The sequence below is a fragment of the Cynoglossus semilaevis genome, chromosome 16, assembly GCF_000523025.1.
Source record: "Cynoglossus semilaevis isolate Cse_v1.0 chromosome 16, Cse_v1.0, whole genome shotgun sequence".
In the NCBI taxonomy this organism is placed as follows: domain Eukaryota; kingdom Metazoa; phylum Chordata; class Actinopteri; order Pleuronectiformes; family Cynoglossidae; genus Cynoglossus; species Cynoglossus semilaevis.
In genome coordinates, this window is record NC_024322.1 from 11,639,025 (window position 1) to 11,659,569 (window position 20,545).

At 37.7% G+C, this 20,545-nt stretch overlaps 1 protein-coding gene across 3 annotated transcripts in view; it reads right to left on the reverse strand.

Annotated features, from left to right (window-relative positions):
- xirp2b (xin actin binding repeat containing 2b) overlaps window positions 1–19,756 on the reverse strand; it is a 31,247-nt gene extending 11,491 nt beyond the window's left edge. Inside the window, exons 1-3 of one of the 3 annotated variants that reach the window (XM_008328720.3) lie at window positions 3,503–3,986; window positions 1,535–1,698; window positions 840–962 (exon numbers count right to left, since the gene is read on the reverse strand). In XM_008328720.3, the coding sequence (XP_008326942.1) occupies window positions 840–962; window positions 1,535–1,585 (174 nt within the window). In that variant the 5' untranslated portion in view covers window positions 1,586–1,698; window positions 3,503–3,986. Of the gene's footprint in view, window positions 1–839; window positions 963–1,534; window positions 1,699–3,502; window positions 3,987–19,283 lie in introns of those variants that run through there. The other 2 variants (XM_008328721.3, XM_008328722.3) reach the window with 2 other exon arrangements.
- Window positions 19,757–20,545: the final 789 nt, after the last annotated feature.

Here is a 20,545-nt window from a genome sequence, read left to right on the forward strand (position 1 = left end):
ATACCAGGCAGGCAGGCAGGATGTGGGATTGCTCACTGTGATTTGAAGTGACTAAACGCAGAAGGAAGCAGAATGACAAAGCATGTGTCAAACTGTTCATTCACACCAGACCGAAGTGTGAAATAATTTATTCTTTTCTAATGCTTTGTTGCGCTCCACGGCATAGAGATGAATTGGGTTTATGAAAGGCGGCAAAGATCTGTCGAAAAGCCCATAGAAATATAAAAACAAAAGATTTAAAGCCATTCTTCCTGGTGCAAAGAAATGTTTATATTAACAATTTCTAGAAATAATGATACACTTAAAATGCATTACTTAAATAAAGTAGTTAAAGGATTTATAGTGTATAAATTATTCCATCTCTAAACTTCAAGACCTGGTTGTGGCAAAATATCTTGTGCTGATCTGCATAAAGATCAGTTGTTTATTTTTCTTAGAATTTTAAAGAGACGTACACAAAACACAATATTTTGTCTCAATAGACGTGAACTCTTTTTGTTGACTGGCATGGAACTATGCCAGATCTATCGAAACAAAAATGCATGATGAATCAGTCGTTGCCTGTTAAGTGGCCAAACCCTGCCCATACATGAGATACGAAGAGGAAAGACATCCATTTGCAACAATGCATTGCAATTACGTTACCAAATCTGAGAAATCTTTCTGGAACTGAGTTTTTGGGGTTAATTTTTTTAAATGTTTTTATGACTGGTAATGCCTTCAGCTGAGATGCAAAAAAGGGCATGATTACAGGCAAAAAAATAATTATTAAGTTAGTGATTTCTGTCATGCTTAGTATCAGGCTGATGAAACTCCATGCTGTTTTCCCTCATGTGTACCTGCACAGTTCTGTGTTGGACATGGAACTGTGTTACACTTTGAGATGATGCCGTTTCTCTGCTCTCAAATTGTTTTCTCATAAGTCCCACGGGCAGGGAACAGACCTCCGACTCCTCCATGACCTAATGAAGCAGGAAATATTATGAGCTGCGTCCAATTCCAATTCTCACCCGGAATCATGCACATTCTTTGAGGACCTTTTTTTTGGCGTATGCATCGAGTGTGGTACGTGTGGCTGTCGCTATATGTGGTTTGATTTGTCACTTTGCAATCACACATACAAACACCTCTCTAAAAATAATTTATGCAACAATATCATGTTCACATTAGTTCCTTATTGCGCATGTAAATAAAAGCCAAATATGTGATAATTAATGTTTCCTTAAAGAGACGCTACCCAGTGTGGAAAGGTGGTCTCGTGTTTCCCCACTATTTATACTTGTAGGCCAGACTGCCGACTCTGGCAAAAACTCTCATCAGCTCCGCTCATAACTGCAATATAGTGCTAACAATACTTCTGAGAATATCCTGTCAGTATGCAGAGCTGCTAAGGTTTAAAAGTGAAAGCTAAGTGAGACATTTTTTTTATCAAACATCAACTGAGATTGAGTACGCCCCCACACAAGTGCAGTTCTGCCAAGTACTGTAGCGATGTTTGCAACAACAATACAGGTCCATGCACAGGCTAAAGTACCCCGCTGTGGATGGTGCTGTCAGCTCGCTTGGAGACAGCTGCCTGGTACATGGCCTCACGGTTGAGCAGTGGGATGACCTCTGAGCCCACAGAGTGAATCCGGTTCCTCTGGTTGAAAAGCTTTCAGGAAGTCCTGCCCTGGTCAAAACCTGCGCTGCCAGCAGCTACAGGACACGTGGCCAAGTGAGTGCTTTTAAAGTGCGTTATAAAGTCACAATGTTGAGTGTTTTAAAAATGTGGAGAGAAAGCCATGTTAAAGGTGTCACAAACCTTTGAATTGGATAGACAGCAATCTTATATTTTTTCTGTACAGCTAGAAATCACTTGGCTGTTTGAACCTATGATAGTGTACTGAACATAACGTGGCTCATAGCAAACTGAAGGCACACATAATGTAGATTAAGATATAAAGTATATATAACCACAAACACACATAATTTCAGCAAATTCTAATTTGGCCCTGTCGTACAAATATGGCCAATCAGGGAGGGAGAATACAGAAGTATGAAAGTGGTATTCTTACATATACAGCTGTATGTATTGTGTTACAGCTTAAACAGATTAAAATTTCTACCATGTGAATTTTGTCTTAAAATAATTGTCTAGTTATTTGCTTTTGGAGTTTCTGCATTTTCTTTAATAATTATTATATTATTAAAGAAAATTTAATATATATTATATTAATATTATAATTTCTAGAGAGTTCTTTGCTCCACGTGGGGTCTACTTTATTCGCTATTAAGACAAAGCCAAGCCATGAAATCAACATCTTAAGTCATCTTAGGATTTTTACTAAAAAATGTAAAAATGATCTCACACACTTATTTCTGGCTTTAAGGCAAATAATGAATTAATGTGTATAGGTCTAAAATCTAAATAGCCAACAACAATGCTAATGAAAACTTTATAGCTTTCCAATCAGTTTTAAGTGTGCAGTTTAGAGCAAATCATTTAAACTTAATAGTAAATTTAACTGCCCCTTTCCTAGGCATTTAAATTAACAAACAACTTCCCTGATATAGTGAAAAAACTACAATATCTATCCAGTGCTGGGAACTTATTCCATCCTAATGACTGTTTTAGCTTTAAAAAAAAATCTATTTTAGGGCGAAAGAATGATAAGTATGATTCAGTGAGGCCAATAGTCATGATGTCACTGCTCAAATTAGACAACAAATACTTAGTCCAGCATTTATTATCTTTAAACCTTCATTCCGGCAGTGAAACATAACCATCGGGAGACATGCGCTGCAGCAGATCTCAGTTAGCTATAGTGGGTTATGGTCTCACAGACTGTAAATTATTGTGCTAGGAACTTAAATGTGACGCCAAAAAAAATCTGTCAACAGTCCGAGACTATCTCATGACACGTCAGGTCTGGTCTGGAGCTCAAATAACAAGAAAGTGAAGTAATCAAGGCGCCATGTACCTGTAAAAATAAATCAAGCCTATTTTGAACTTTACCATGGTGGGTCGTGTTTCCAGTAAAATAAAATGGAAAGCTGGAAGGTCAAGGTTTACTTTCAAGATGCTTGTAGATGGTATCCATTATTTTATATATTGTCATGTAGTGTCATTTTTGAATAGACTTTTCAGTATTTCTTTTTTTAAGACCCTCGTGGCAGTGGACGTAGGTTGTCATCATGTCTAATGGCAATGGCCTTGGCTCGTACAGCTTAGAAGGTTAGAACTCTCGCTGCTCGAAATCAGTTAAAAGAAAGAAAATTTCTCCTCCGGCCAAACAGTAAATTCAGGTCACATTATTTCCCAGCATGCCTTGAATTTTTAATAGCCATTACTTAGCATTGCAGCTTTGTTAAATAAAATTTCCTTGAGGAGAATAAAGACTTTAGTTTCTGTCCTCCATTATATTGTACTTTTCTTGGTATCAACATTTACGGATATTGTAAAAGCATATCAAACACAACAAACACAAAGACTCAATCACTTCCAGTATTTGTTACCTACCAGGATATAGTCTTATAAAAAATATTCTCAGCAGGTACAATTCCACACGAAGGCCAATGCACCCCAGCCCGCAGGGTCTTTCCCGATCCAAAAGCAAATCCCAGTGAGTGTCGGAGACCAGCTCCAGAACTACACGTTCATTTCTGTCCAAAGAGCAGACAGTGACAGCTGATTTTATTTTAGACCCCCCGCCCCCAAGCAAAAGACGGGGCTTGGGTTGTTTTTTTTTAGAGAGGGAGGTCTCTGTGCCACCCATGACAGGTCCCCAGATAGTCTACATGGGAAATACTTCCTGTGACTTCTGTGCAGATGCTTGTGTACTAATAAATCAAGTCTCTCCGGTTTCATCATCACATAGTCCATCACAGTCTACTGCATAATCCAGCAGCTGTTGTCACACAAGTACACAGAAATACCCACAGAAACTCATTATTTACTACCTTGTTAATCCTCAAAACAATGTGGACTGGAGGTGGAGTAAAGTGTGTTGAAATCAGCCATATGCTGCGCTTTGCATTTGGTATGAAATGGGGTCAGTGATGTAATTCTTTTTGTTAACGGGGGTGAGGGGTTGGGGGCAGTAAATATGACAGGAGACACCTCTGAGTGGAGGAGAAGGATCCAGTCCATCTTGTTTGGCCTCAGCTGGAGATGGTGGCGCCAGTCAGACTCCGGTATCTTATGTAGGCTGGGCAAGTGTTTGGGGAGTGGAGAAATCTGCCAGGCATTTACACAACCTGGTTCATCCCCAGCAAGTGTAACTCACACCTGTATTTTCAAATTTAATGTGAGTTGCTGGACCTCCCTGTGTGAAACGGCACAGAGAACTGAATGTTCAAATGTGTATGAGCCTCACTCTTTGTGACTGTATGTGGAGTTTGAGTATTTTACTATCAACAAAAAATAGATTTTTTTTCTTTCAAATTGGTATTTTAATAATATTCTTGTTTATTTTGGGACTTATTATTCACATCTGAACTACTCCTCTGGGGTGATCGAGTGATGGTGTAAACAAACTGGGCCTATGAAATTGACTTCAATGAAACCTTATCATCGTCCAAAAAATCTGCCGGTCGGTTCACTGGAGTCTTTAAATTGACCAAAGGTGGAAAATGTTAGTGTGAATGGTTGTTTGTCTCTATATGCGGTACAAAAAAAAAACTGTACAAAATGTAATGATGACTGCCGCAACTAGCAGTTGACATTATACTAAGAATTATGTCAAATGTCAATGGTGTCATGTCACTTTTAGTTATTTCTGCTAAGACAAGGGGAAAAAGTTTGCACGTATTAATAAATAAATCATCCACTGTAACAAACAGGGATTATGTTGTTATGTCACGTCATCCTGGAAGCTGTTTTTCAGGTACCATAAAAGTCAACTTCAACTGTACTAATGTGAAGAGAAAATTATTGTCACTTCACTGGCTCTAGTCCTATTGAAGAAGACTGACGGAGGATGTCGTAGACTTAATTCTCAACAATTCATCTATTACCCACCATGTACAGACCCTTGTTACCATCTTAAATATTAGGCAATTTGTAAAAATGCTAGAAATCAGGTTCTCTCAAGGGAGAAGGGCTGAAAAGGTCTTGTAAGTAGCATTTTGGGCAGTTCCTCAAATAACAGGGTATGTGATTGGGGAAAGATTGGGTGGAAAAGAAGTGTCCTATAATGTATTGGTTTAGAGACTCACTACTTTGATTTCACCAACTGCATGTTTTATTTTTAATGCATTTTAAAGAACCTACATGCTTCTCTGGACATGGGGTTGAGTAAATGCAATAAAGCATGCCCACCCCCCGACATAGAATGAAAAACCTGTGCACTGTTTTATTCAAGGCCAGGGTCCGCAGGTGTGTAGGGTCTTTTCCTCTTATTATGAGTTTCCCGTTTTGTTGATCCACTGTAAATCACACAGGACCAGTGTTAATCTGAAATCTGTGACAGCAGGGTCACTCATACGTTGAGTTGGAAATATATTGAAGTCTCCTGTCTGTCAATAAGATATTTCCTGCAAACACTATTGGATTGCACACACCAGGAGACGCCTGCATTGATGCAGCACACAAAAAAGTCATTCTGACAAATATTGAGCTGAATATTACAATCTCTGGCTGCAGAGGAATCACCTCCATACAGACCGTCTTCTGAATTAGAGCATAACTCAGTTACTAGCGGTAAGTTTTACAGTTTAGCGATGGCTGGCAGTAAAACTTCCCAAGACAATTGTCTGCTGTTACCACATGTGGGCAGTAAATAATAAGATGGATGCCGTCCATAATTCTTCCACTGAGAAAGCAAAAAAAAAAAAAAAAAAGAGAAAGAAATCTGATTGTTTATCAGACACAGAGCTGTTCTGGGATCAAACACAAGCAGAGATATCTCTGCCTGTGACGTGTCCTCATATTGATGTATATTATAAAGGTAAGATTAAAAATATACATCACTTTTACAGCAGCAAAAAGTCAAGAAGAGGCGTGCAGCAGAATACACAACGAAGAGCAGGTTGAACAATTTATGCCTGTCTTGGTGTAAATCAATGCTGTTTCCATATTTGGCAGACTGCAATGTCGACGGTATAATAAACTTTGAAAACAGATAATTGCGTGCAATTCAGCGTGGTGGTACACTTTTATAATCTTTCAACAATCATTGCTATAATAAAACATATTTTTGCCAAAAACAGTGTATACAGATTGTAATTAAGTTGTTTAACATATAGTGTATTAGGCTGAGATTTGTGTTCTATGTCCACAGTACCTTTTTTAATGAATCATTATATTATTATTATTTAAATTTTTTCTTGCAGCTCAGCTCAAGAAACATAGGATTAGATATATTCATAAAAACGCCTTGATGGTTTTGCAGGAAATATAATATGTGAATTACCTAAATGTATCTCTTGAAAAAAAAAATTCATAAAAACGCCTTGATGGTTTTGCTGGAAATACAATATGCATCAAAAAAGCATCAATGTGAATTACCTAAATGTACCTCTTGAAAAAAAAAAGATCAATATTTTATTAAAACCATCATTCAGATACTGAACTTCGAAGAGTAAATATGAATATCTTTGGTGATTTTACCTTCTGTTTATTAAATACAGAAAGAGTAAATTCACTGCCATCGATCTGCCACCTGTACTGAGTAAATTAGGCTGTGTTATGTGGTTAATTTAAATATAAAATCAATTTAGATGGTGAGCAAATATGTATTGCATCTTGAAAGTGTTGAAATCAGAATTTTCAGTCTGATCTTTTCCACAGCAGAGACAGGGTGGGTGTAGATCACATCAGTGAGCACTGCATGCCGACCAAAGGCATCATGGGATGCATGACAATGAGCCACATATCTACCAGATGCCATTAAGCGCCTGGCTACAAATCACAAGGGCTACTGAAATATATATATATTTATTCTTTTTATATTGAGTTGAATAGGATTTAGGCCAAAAGTAAAAGCTTGTTTGGACGATTTGAACCTGAGGCTGATTTCATTTTATGTCAAACCACTGACTCACAATTACAGAACTCAAGAAAGAAACATCTTTAGGAGATATATGTTGTATATTATTGACCAAACATATGTTCAATTTTAACTTTCTTTTTCTGACACTACAATGATGCTCTAGCGTATTACAAAAAACTCAAATAAAACCTCTTCTGGAGGAAATAAGCTGCAGTTCAGACAAAAACTAAAAGCAGATTTACAGGGAAAAGCAATTCCAGGCTAAGCGTAATAGTCAAATCTGACAAACGTGGTGATTTTCAATGTTACCCGGTCCTTCAACCTACCAAATTTAGCGCCATGACTCACTTTTGGGCCACGACCTACCATCTGAGACACATTGTCATCAATGATGTCAGGTCTGACAGGACAGTGCTATGCTTTATTTTAAGCAGCGGTATGAGGTAACAAAATGTCTATACACCGTGGCAGCAAGTGGAGCAGCTACTTTGAACTCCTCGGGGACAGGCCACTGTGTGTGGTCGTCTCTGGAATACACTTTGTGCCTTTTACGACAGACCGAGCTCCTGGTGCTGCAGGCAGCAACACATTGTTCTTGCATATCACAAATGTCCACGTTGCCCGGAGAGGAAAAAAAAAATTAATTGTTGGTTTATGGAAATTTAAGGATAAAAAACAAATAAAAACAATAGACCCCACTGTTTTGTGTCCTGGTGTTTACTGCTGAAGAAAGAGAAAGACAAACATGAGAGGAAGCTACGTGTACATAATCAGGGAGGCCATTAACTTTGACTGACTCAGTCTCCTGTGGTTTGTACAAAACATTACAAAGACCTAATTTATGGTTACCCCACAGTAACCCACACCCACGTGGTCCATTAGTCTCTGGATGACAGTGAGTTCAGTTTAACTTTAATGAAAAAAAAATCAGTTTGTTTTTTTTATTTTTGTATATAATTCAACACAAGTTACTTTTCATGGTTTCTGGATAAACTCAATAACATCTGGCAGTAAGGCAACAAAACCTACAACTGACAACATAAAGTAACAATATTTTCATAACTAGGGAAATAACCTAGGCTGAAGTTTACAAGTTTTGGTTGTTTTTTTTTGTTCACGATTATTCAAACACAAAACATATTTAATCACATACTAAATGCACTGCTGCTGCTGCTTCAGCAGACACAGAACTACTGTGTTTATGTGATGTGAATTTGGGATGTTTTCCACTCTTCTTGTTGCCATGGCATCCCTGGATACACATCAAGTGGTTTTCAGTGAACACAAATTAACAACAAAAAAACAAAAAAACCTTGGCCTAAAACTGGGGGTTTTAAGGTTGATGATATTACATTCAGAGCTAGAAGTAATTACTATAATGAGCTGAAATGATTATGACAGTACGGATTGGAAATTTAAACAAAACAGCACAAAATGTTCCGAAAGTTGTAGAGGATCGTATTTTATTCCACTGACATTGTGTGACTAACATTTGAGAATGTAGTGTCTCAGTTAAGCCCCAGATAAAAGAAGAGAAAGATTCTTAAACTCCTCAGGAGATTGTTATCTACTGTGAAATGTCATGAGTGAGAGGCTGCCTCATTTTTATATTGACCTTTATTAACATGCAGATGCTAACACGACCCAGCAGATCAGTCTTCTTCCAGGGCTTCATTTGCAAACACAGTGTATTTAAGACTAAGTCTAAAGATGTTTCCAGTTAATGTTTTCTTTATGGAAATCTACAACAATGGACATTTGAGTTCCATACATTTTATACTTATACTAAAATTTGGAATATTTACTGGAAATTACTGAGAAAATAACACATTTAATTGCATTTTTCTCCAGTCTTTAATTTACATTCACATTATGCATTTGGCAGATACTTTTAGACAAAGGGACTTTTCCAGCTTTGTTTTTTTTACTTTTAAATTTATTTATATACCTTTTATACAATATGCACAATTAAAAAATATATTTAAAAAATATTTACAATGAATATATATATTGTTTGAAATACTTTTCCTGCACTACTTCCTAGAGTTTTTATTGTTTTTTTTTTACAGTTTATATTTTGTGGTACTCTTTTTGTCTTTTCTTTTTACTTTTCAAATTAAAACAGAAGACCAGAAGACAAAAAGAGAATGAAGGTCAAGAAGAAAAAAAATAAGCAAAAGAAGAAAAAAAGACAAAGAAGAAAAATTTGACTTTTAACAAAGGTTATGATCAAAAGCCGACGTGTCCCTGCAGTTTGACTTATTCTTCCTCACAGTGAAGCACAGACTCGGACTGGGCCGTGTTTGTTCATGGATCATAAAGACTGGGAAGAACGAGAGGTTTCTGTCAAAGCTCCACTTTTCCTTCTGGAAAAGACTAATTGGGAAACGAAGATGGACGGAGTGGGAACGACTCGTGTGTTTGTAATGAAGTTCCACCTCCTCTGGTATTTACTCGTCATGTCAGGCCCTAATTGGCTTTTTATTTTTTCCCAATTTGAACGTGTCTCACTGTGTCAGTTTTAGGGGCATCAAATAGATTCTGGCAAATACCAGATGCCAACCGTTGTCTTTTTACTCACTCTGACCCTGATGTTGACAGTTTCTTCAATGGTACCACTACCAGAACTATGAATTACCGTTTTTTGTAAAATTCCCTAACACTGGTGAAATGTGTTTTTTTAAATCAGACTAATGCCTTTGATGCACAGTGGCAAGTGTCTTCTGGAGCAAAAAATCAATTCTGCCTTTTGCCGTCTACCCACGTACACAGGTACTTTGTGCTTTCAAGCCTCCAGCCAACCTTCAAAGCTGCAACCCCAGAACAAAAAACAAGCTGCACTTTTTCATTTGTGTGCTCAGCAGCACTGGGAAGGTAGGGGCTTTCTTTTTACTTAGTATGTTTGTGGGTGTGCATGGGTGTGTGTGTGTGTGTGTGTGTGTGTGTGTGAGAGAGAGAGAATGAGGGTGTCCTTGTGTTTTTATATCCATGTCTCTGGGTGTTTGCCTGTGATGTAAGTGGATGTACACTCATAAAGCTGTGTGGCAGAAGTTTTCTCCTGCGAGGAGAAATGAGTAAGGAGTAGAGGGGATAAAAGGGAACGCTCCGATTGTGGCACAAACGGGAAACTCCGTCCTTGTGTGTACTGGGATTCCTAGTTATTTTGTCCAAACAGTTTCAAAATCGACCTCAAATCAGATTAAAGAATGTGTCATTTCCATCTGGTAATGTTAACATTGACACTGGACGTGGAGTCACACATTTACTTGGTCGAATTCCAAGAAGCAAAAACATTATTTTTTTTTAGAAGTTTCATTAATTTATTTTATTTTTTTAATAATAACAGTATGAAGCAGTTATTCCTAAATATAGGGTTTCAGTATATTTGCGTGTCCAAAATTTAATACAATTTATTTAAGAAAATAATTGCTAATATTTTATGCAGATGACTAATGATTTATATGGATTTGATATTAGTTGCTCTGTTTAAGCAGTATCTAAGAGTTTTCAAACACTGCACACAAATCCTCATCCAAACTTATTTTGTAGCAAACTTTATCAATAATCCTACTGAACGTTATTTTGACTTTTATTTGAAAGTTAATTTGAAATATAAATATATTTTCAGATTGGAAAAGTAACCACAACTGAAGGTTTAGTAAACAGTAATTACTGGTGTAACATTTGGAGAATTCCATTTTAATTTTGTTGTCCTTGACACTTGATAAAATGGTTTAAAAAAATACATGATTTGTATTCTATTTTAAATTATTCTATTTTACACAATATATCTTCTCACTGAGCCCAGCCCTAAATTAAACCAATGCTAATGAGTTTTTAAATAAAAACTTTAATAGAAATATATTCATGGATTTTTTTTTTCCTTCAAACATAATGTATTCACTCATAATTATACCAGAAATCTGAATATTTACCTCTGCCAAGGACTTGGGTTACTGACAAGTTTATACAAATTATTTCCTCACACTTCGGTTCTAATGCCAGAGACAAGAGATTATATCTAAATCGAGTGTTGAATGTTTTCTGGTTTTTTAACATAACATTGTTGAATTAACAACAGAGATGGAGGAGAAAAAAAAGAAAGATCTCTTCACTGACGCCCATTACATCAGTATTGCGGACGACGCCTGCTGTACTTTGCCCTTTTGGCTCCCTGCTGTACATGTGACAGGAATGCACTGAGACCTTTTTAATATTTTAGTATGTTTGCTGAACTGGGCTGCAGATATCACACTGTGATTACCCTTTTTTTCATAAAGCCAAGACAACCTTCACTAACCAGTGGCAGTGTTCGCACCCTGCTCTCCCTCGGGAATTACAGCCATTATTAGTTAGTTCAGAATAATACTGACAGACAGACCTTTACCCCTCACCTCTTCTTTATATGAAAACCGTTAGAAATCAAAAGCTAGAAAAGCCACTTAAATTTGAGCCTCCCCTCACCTTAATGATTCCTGGTATCCAAAGAAGGATTATAAGCTCTGACCTAATTTCTTTAAAAAAAACTGCCCTTTCACATGATTAAAGTTTCATATTGTATCCTAAGAAGGATTTTCCTCATATGCTGTTCACTTTTGTCAACTTAACTCCTCTATCTGCAAAAACAAATATCATAACTTCCTTGAATCTGGGTCATCCTGGCCGAGTATAGGGACATCATTAAAATGGTTTGGTGTGACCTTCCCGTAATGATTATGAGGAACTGTGACAGATACTGTATGGCTCCTAACTGCCTCCACCCACTGCTGTCCATCAATTACGGCGTCAGGTTTCTGTAAAATAATCATCCTACTCTTTTGCCTCGATTCCAGCAGACTTTGTTCCTCAGCCTGTGAGACGCTGTACGACCGACGTGCAGAGAGAGAGACAGAAAAAATAACGGCCACCAAACATTCTTCGCAATCCACCTCGACAAGTCCCTGCCTGGAGGAAATGACAACCAGGACATAAATGTTCACAGTGATCAGTAACGGAGCTGTGCAGAGGTCAATAATGGCCCAACGTCTCATTTCACTCAACACACCTCTTCTTTGTCACACGGCTCATTAACCATTTGTCACCTTAAACACTGATATTGTGACACATTGTCCTAGCCAAAGAAAATCCATACACATCACCATCAACATTCATAGCAACACAGCATATATTTAGCCCCTGCCTGTCCTATGACATAGTCAGGCCTGACACCCAATCTCGGCACCAAAAGCCACGACGGAAACTCAAAAAGAGCCTAAAAATAACTGTCTCAAGTAACAAAAGACTGAGCTCCCTGATTTCAAGACGGGTGACCTACATTACTATCAGCAAGATGGTTAGCATGAAATGTATACTAATGACAAATTAGTTCTCACCTCCAGGGGCTAAATTGTGAATGTTATGCGAAATACAATATTGGAAAAAAAATCTCAAATGGACTTGGAAATAATGTAGGGATTAATGTAATTATGAAGTTAATCAAAATATAAAATATAAAGTATAAATATATATATTATATAAAATATCTAATCATGAGAGATTACGTACAGTAGCTTTGCTGTTTTTGTGCGTAGTCACCTCTGCTTCTGGTTCCTAATGTCTGTCTTTGAATATGAAGTCATTCACACTCATCTGTCAGAAATCTGTTTACATGACACCAGTCCGTGTCACTCTGCTTGTTTTGCTGCTACAAGCCATTGCAAAGTCAAGTAGCCATGACCCCTAGCTTGGTTTAGTGTGTGTACACCTATAGATATATATATATATATCGAGCTGCACTCCAGTAGAAGGGTGAACTCTACTTTGTTAGTCATGCTCTGACTTAACATGCTGACCCATACTGAAGAACCATCGATGTTTCAGACCTGAGCTGAGTCCTGATTTTATCTCAGACCAAAGGTTGAGCTGTTTTTTCTTTGTTTGTTTGTTTTGGATTTCATATGAAATAATCGTGCAGGTTACCTGCACATAATACAATTGTGTTGATACAGAATATTTCATTATTGTGTACAATACTTGATTAATATTAGAAAAATACGATTTTCCATGATTCTTTTGAGACTATTTTAAAACAACCACATTTCATACCTTCTTCGGGGGTGACATGGTTAGTGGATAACCTCCATACTCTTTAAACCGGATGCCATACCTGACATAACCCTATGAATTTTTTAAAGGCTAAGGATCGGCATTAGGTCACAGGGAAAATTAAAATGTACTGGTTTTTAAGGTGTCTTTTGAACCCCGGCATAAGCATAAGTCATGAATTAAGGAGGACTGGCTATAAAACAAAAAAAATTAAGTTCCTTAAAAATAAAATACAGAATATACTTCTGGCAATATCAAGCACTGCTGACCTTTTTTCTGGCCCAGATGAAATGGCGGTGCACCTGAAGTGACCAACATACAACACAGCAAATGTCTTAAAAATGGCCCCAAAAATCCATTGATTTTGGGGGTGATTTTTGATTGAACAATCTGTGTTAGAAAAGTCCTTGGCATGGAATAATAACACAGCCAGACCTGGGATATTAGGGTAGAGTGTAAAGTTAAGATACTCAAGTTGTGGATTTGTGGGAAGTGTTTTTCTTTGTTAGGACGCTGGTGTTGTTGCTTTGCTGCTGAAAGCCTTATCACATAAACAAAGCTCAGGCAAAAGAACTGAATTAAATCTGCAACCAGCTGTAGCACATAAAGTGAACTAAAATGAATAGTAAGGCATTTAATTAAAAAGACCATTATCGGGAACTACAAACACACACTTCATTAAGCCGGGGTAAACTGGCGGGTTGTCAGACATAAGGCTCAACCTTATGAATGCATCACAGCCAACGCACCAACCCTGTGGCTCACATTAAGAGTTGAGTCAAGACACATATCTGCATTTAATGTAGCATTAAACGGTTCTTTACACATGAGCGACAGAGAAATAACTGTATCGAGATTGCGTCTGTGTTCTCAGCAGACAGTGGAGAAGCTCTGGTTTGGGTTCTGCAGCAGTTCTCTCAAAAATCTAAACATCACTTTTGCACACATCAGTCTAACTCCAGCAGCTAGCAGACTGTGATTAATTTTGACAGGTATTGTTTACTCAACACAAGCAACTGTTATGCAAAATCCTTCCATGCTTAATTAATCTTTGCCGCACCAAGTGTGACGCAAGCGTACTAAATCACAGGTCCCATCATCTCGAACCAAAGAAGAAGCATATCACCATTGACTGGGGAGAGATTAGCTATATTGGGTCACATTTTACTGTGTGCAAATGTGATTAATTTTTAATTAATGCCATTCTAGAAGCACAGTGTGTTCGTTTGGACTTGATGAATTTCAGACATTCATTTTCTGCTGAACTACAGCAGGGCTTTACACTCAGAGCTGCCTCCTGAGCAGCAGTGTAATAATATGACAATTACGTGGCTATTGGCAAAACCAGCATCATCCGATGGAGGAGCAGCAGATGTGCAAATATTCATGCATAAAACCTGAACATTTTTGGCTGTAATTTCTCTCCAAATAAATAATGCATGTATTATTCTGCCCAGCCTGCAGAAACACTCTGCCCTTGCAGGAACGGCTTCAAAAGAACCAGCCAGCACAGAACACAGACTTCTGCCAAACAAAGACTTTCCCATCATTCGTGTACCTAGCAGCCATCTTGTGGCAACATGCGGTTACTACACTAGTTTTATGAGTCAAAGGGGTTGATGAATAGATTCTGTCCTCTTCACAAGTAATTTGAGAGTGACAAGGAAGAAAGAGAGAACTGTGTATAAAGAGGGAGTCCAAAAAGTTTGTTTAATAATATACATATGTATATATTAAGTATTGTACCTGTTGCTCCATCTAGTGCAGCTAGGCCACATTCAGCCAGCATGCTTAAAAACATCTCTACTCCCTCCCCCCAAACACACAGTATAGTGTTCTTTCATTACTTTTGGTTTCATTATTAATTTAAAAGAAACACTGGCTGCACACAATTACATCAGCTGAGAGATCTAAGTAATGTTAGTCCAGCAGACTGAAGTGGTGCCTGCCTCAGTGTCCAGTGTACAAAAGCACCTTCTTGTAAACATACTGGACAGGTTATAGATCATTTGAAGTATTCAGAGCACAACTGTTTGGTGTTACACTCACAAGAACAGCCAACTAATCCAAGAGTTTAAAAAAAACAAATTGAGGTACTTTTTTTTGCTAACCTTCGAACTTCAACTGTTTGGTGTTACACTCACAAGAATAGCCAAGTAATCCAAACCAAAAACGATTGAGGTACTTTTTTTTTGCTAACCTTCGAACTATTAACTAAGTTTTTAACTGCCGTGTAGATGTTCATATTTTAATAATTTGAATATTTCCCGTCAGAGTTTTGACTAACTGTCTACTGTCCTGCCTGAAGATAGAACTATGGTATCTTATATTGAAAAAACCTTCTGCAGAATGAACATAACAGTCATTTGTGACCACATACGAATGAAGTCGCAAAAACGCTTCTTGTATAAAGAAAAGAAAAGAAAAATTGTAACCTTACTGCTTCTATTGCAGAATTGTTTGGTTTTTAAGTGCATTAGTCAAAGTAGTAGTACATTAACCTTTACTCAATGGCCCATTACACAAAAAAGGACATAGTACTCACAGCATGCACAGCTTTTTTAGGGTTATGAACAAACATCTGTCAACCATGTCACACAAAAAAACATAAATGAATGCTCAAGCTGATGTCAACACAACAAACTGTACACATTGAACAAAGCAAGGCCCATCATGGTTGACCACATCTTTCACTATTAAACTACCAATGTTGTGATGAATAGTGTGAGTCAAGCATGGGAAACAAAGACACTAATAAAACACATTCAGTACTGTCACTTCACTTATTTGTGTAGTACTGTTTATGCTGAACTGTTTAAGGCTTTGACTGGTGGAGGCAGATACAATACACCTGCAGTAAATTGCCCCTCGGCAATATCAGGCTGCACAGCTTGGCACATTAAAGCCATAAATAGAACAATTATTGTACTCACAGCTGGTGAAAGTGGAAATGAGGATCCTTTCTCCAAATCACACTCCAAACCTCAAATTGCTTCACTTCAAATGTGCTCTTTTTAGACCAGCAACCCAAAATCAATTAGCAGGCAAAGCTAGAGATGGGACACAGGAGCAGCTGTCTCTCACTCTGGTCCATCTCTTGATTGAATTTCCACTGCGGTGCAACAGTATCAGCAGGTGCACTGGATGCTGCAGGGAGGGGGACCAGGTCACCGCACTTGACAGGATCCCACTTCCTGTGCAGCTCCAGAGGCAGCTATCAGCAGCTCTATGGAAGCACGGAATTGACCGAGTGTGCACAAAAAGCTCCCCGGAGAGGTGTGGTGGTTCTGCTGATGTCTTCATTTCACATACAAACCGATGAGAGTGCATTTATTTTATCATGCACATGTTGTATAACATAGAAATGCTTTCTCAGAAAGAAAGAAAACCATGAACCCCCCCTCCCCCAGAACTCCCCTCAGAACTGCTGGTGAGGAAAAGGAAATATTATTTTTGATTGATCCGTCAACTGCATCAAGTTGAATGAAGGACAATGGAACGAGAACAGTTAACCTGAGGACGATGAATAATTCAGGAAGGCCACACCAGCGTGTCAGGGGTATCCTGCTCCTTTACCCATTCACAGTCATCATGTTACACTACTGGTCTCAACAGACAACAGACCACTTTCTTTCACACTAAACCCAGACTGAGCACATTAAAAATACTTGACATGTTTAGAGTGAGATTTTTTTCCCCCAAATTGACACTCGCTGAGTGAAACCTCCACAAACACATGATAGATAAAGAGTACTTTAGGCTAGAGGTGCTTCAGTGAAACCACAACTCTTTCCTGCAGTCTGTGTAAAAAGACATCACGTGTAGCAACTGTGTTTTAATGCAACGATAATTATATCGACCGGCGGCATTATTGGATACACAAAGTGCACGTTATTCTGCATATATATTAGAAAGCATTACATTTTAATAATGACCTAGAGAGACGTCTACTTGAAATAGACAAAGAATGTATTGTCTGAAGGAAATATCCCTGCACGTGTTTAGACTTAAATGGAGGATATGTATATTTGTAAATAGCCCAATAGATCTTGCAGTGCACACACCATTTGGTTTTCTCTTTTTTATGTCAGTAATAACATCTGACTTCATTGTGTATTAAGTAGCTCAAAGTGCATTTTTTTGCATGAAAACAATTCAATTAATATTATTTTCTCTTCATGTCAACACATGTAATAATCAGTGAGCAATTGTACGTGTGTGTTAATGTAAGTTTGGGGAAAAGGAGATGCAGTGTAATTCAGGTAATGGCAGCTCAATGTCTCCTTCTATTGGTAAGAAGCTGTTATGTTAAGTAGCCGTTTAAACGCTATTGGCTGTTCATTTCTCACTTGATTTTATTTGAATCAACACTGAAATGTGTGTGAAGTAGCTGTGGTCTGTGTAACCCGATCTCTAACATGTCTAATCAGGCCTGATGGATATGCATTGGTTGCCATGGCCACAGGTCAGCTCAGGTGGACACTACTGATAATAGACCACCATAGTTCCTTCTCTTTAAAATGAGAAAAAAGGTAGGACAACACGACTGTGAAAAACACTGTAATTTATAACAGGAACAGTGAGGTAAACTGTTGAATTTTAAAGACACTGGTTAAAATATGATTTCAAAAATACTTTTGGAAAAATACTTTTTCAAAAAGCTTTTCAACAGAGCCCTGAATGGCCATGGACAAAAAAAAAACATAATCAATCTCTGACAAAAATGCTGGCAATGTCGCCCAGGAAGGTGCGGGACCCTCATGCAGGGAGTTGACTTGGGTCAGAGTGAGTACACAAACAGTCTTCACAGAGACGGAAACAAACTCAGCACAACAGCCCGCAGTCTGTAAAGGTGAATGTGTCCAAAATAATGACAGATAAAGGTTAAAATCTGAGATTGATAAACTGTCAGGAAACGAAAAAGGGAAGGAGAGATGGATGCTGGAAGCTGGTGCGGGTAATCACTGAGGGAGAAAACAAGAAAGGACAGGAAATAAAAGAAACCACACTGAAAAAAAAGAAAAGAAAAGAAATTACTGCATAAAGCAGGAAGCAAAGGTTGAAAGATAATCACCGGTAGACCAAAAGATAAGATAATCATCCAAATGACAGAAAAACGTGACCTCTAAGAAACAATTTTTTTTTTTAAAAAAAGAGGTTGAATTAGTAAGAAAAAGTAAAACAAAATACCAAAAAGAGCTGCTTCTCATCCCTAAACCAAGAGTTCAAGAAAAAGATGATTTTAAATACTTTTTTCCAATGTGCCAGTATTTCATTTTTCAAAACCAATATATATATTTAATCGTTTAATAATTATATCTGAACATGTTACCTTTAGGGTCAAGTGTTTTCGACCTGACCTCAACTTTAACCTCTCCCCTGAAATACTAGTTGTGGTATCTGTCTATATAAAAAAAAATCAGTTTTAGAGTATGGCCACAAGATGGCAGTTTTCTCCCTCATGTTAGCCCTGGTTATGACTAGTTGCAGAGGATTCATAGAAGCTATTGTGATGTTGACATCTGACTCATTTTTCACAGAAAATTACAGCACAAACAATCGTCTCTGATGCATCGTTTATCTCCGTGGATCAATTTCACATCACTTGAATTAAACAAATGGGGCCAATAAAATTTGATATGTGTAGTAGGGCTGTGGGTGTTTGCCAAGGCAGCTGTTTCTTTTTATAATCCTCTTAACTTCATCCATTTCATTAACATTTGTGACATCTTTGAAAGCCATAATTAATCCTGGAATTCAGTAAGTTTTCAAACGGCCAAACCATAATTAACCACACAAGTAACAAGACTAAATGTCAGAAATTAGCAGAAATGTCAGAGGCTGGTAATATTTCAGTGTAATTATTAGTTTGGATGAGGTTAGTGTACAGCAAGAAACCATTTATAACACAATATTAAAACAAGTGGAAAAATGACTGGATGACAAACCATTCTGACCGTGTTAGTGATGCCCCACTTCTGTACATTATTGCACTGTTTACTGCCATTTCCCACATTGATTGATTTATGTGAGATAAATAAACAAGAAAATGTATTTTTTAACATAAAACAAACTTAAAATTTTATTGAGTTGTAATTCCTGCAAAAGAGCTCCAACATGACCATTCACAATACAACTGAAAAGACGCCTATATAATCTCTCTAACTCTCTAACTTGAACATATCGACATTGAAAAAAATATATATATACAAAAAAATGTCTTACCTTTAGGCTAACTGAAGGCGGCCATGGTGCTCAACCCCTGAAGCTGTCTTTATCCATTTGTGCATTTTCGGCTCAAGTCCCCGTCAAAGCCAGAGGAGCTACACCAGCTAGGCTATTTTGCGGCTTAGCAGTTGAGGCCTTCGGTCTGAACAAATAGTCCTTTTGCGTGGAAAACGAATTTTCGAACATTAACATGGAGGTCTCATTTGTCAGAGACAGTTTGAACGCTGTCATGATACTAAGTGTTCCTTTAAAAAACGCTCCTGTACGTTAAAAATGAATTTGAATAAGGTTATCGCAGCCTTAAATGACTGTGAGGTACATTATCATTGACCTAACTTTTATTTTGATGTGGCTTGGAACACTTTATTTCAATAACACATAAGCAAAAAGTTCGGATATCATTCCACTGGAAAGCAGTACATACAACACCAACAGCTAGCTTAAAATTATTTACGTACGCCGCCATCTGCTACGTTGGGCATGTCTGCGTGTGGTGCCGTGCGTTGATTGGTTGTAAAAAAAGTCACGTGCATGCACATGTGCCGTGCGTTGATTGGTTGTAAAAAAGTCACGTGCATGCAAACAGTTCACAGCAATAGAATCCGCGAACATGTGAGAATTATTTAAATTGGCCATTGAGAGAAAAGGTCAAATAGACGGATAATCGTACAAAACGATATGACTGGTTTAATTAAATAAAACTTATTTGGTCCACTCATTTCCGGGAAAATCAATGTCCCTGACTCATTTGCGACCTCTACTGGCAACGGATGAGTTTTTTTTTTTCAACGGGGCGTGCCCATTTAAACCTTAAGATAACGCCTACACCTGGCAGTGGCATTGGTGAAAGTTCTGACCAATCACAGCGTACCACCGGGAACCAAGCAATGTACATCCTCACGCCCACCCTTTCCTTCTCTCTGCCTGTATCTGCATTATATTCCCATTTTCCGTATAATCTTTATTAATTTCTTTCACCCCTACCCCATGACGCCAACGCAGACTATACACTACCCAGGAATACGGTAAATATGTTTATTTAACCTAAGGCTCAACTTATGCAAACAAACAAACAACTAAAACTTGGGTAATAAAAACGATGTAGCTGCAGTTGTAAAATATAAACATAAATTAGGGAGACGTCGGGTTAATAAAAAAAACGAGCTGGAATACTGTTAATTAATTCCGGCACTTGCAAATAGCTTTGGTTTTATAATTGATTTGTTTACGTTTTATGTTTGAGAAATTGTCTAAAATAA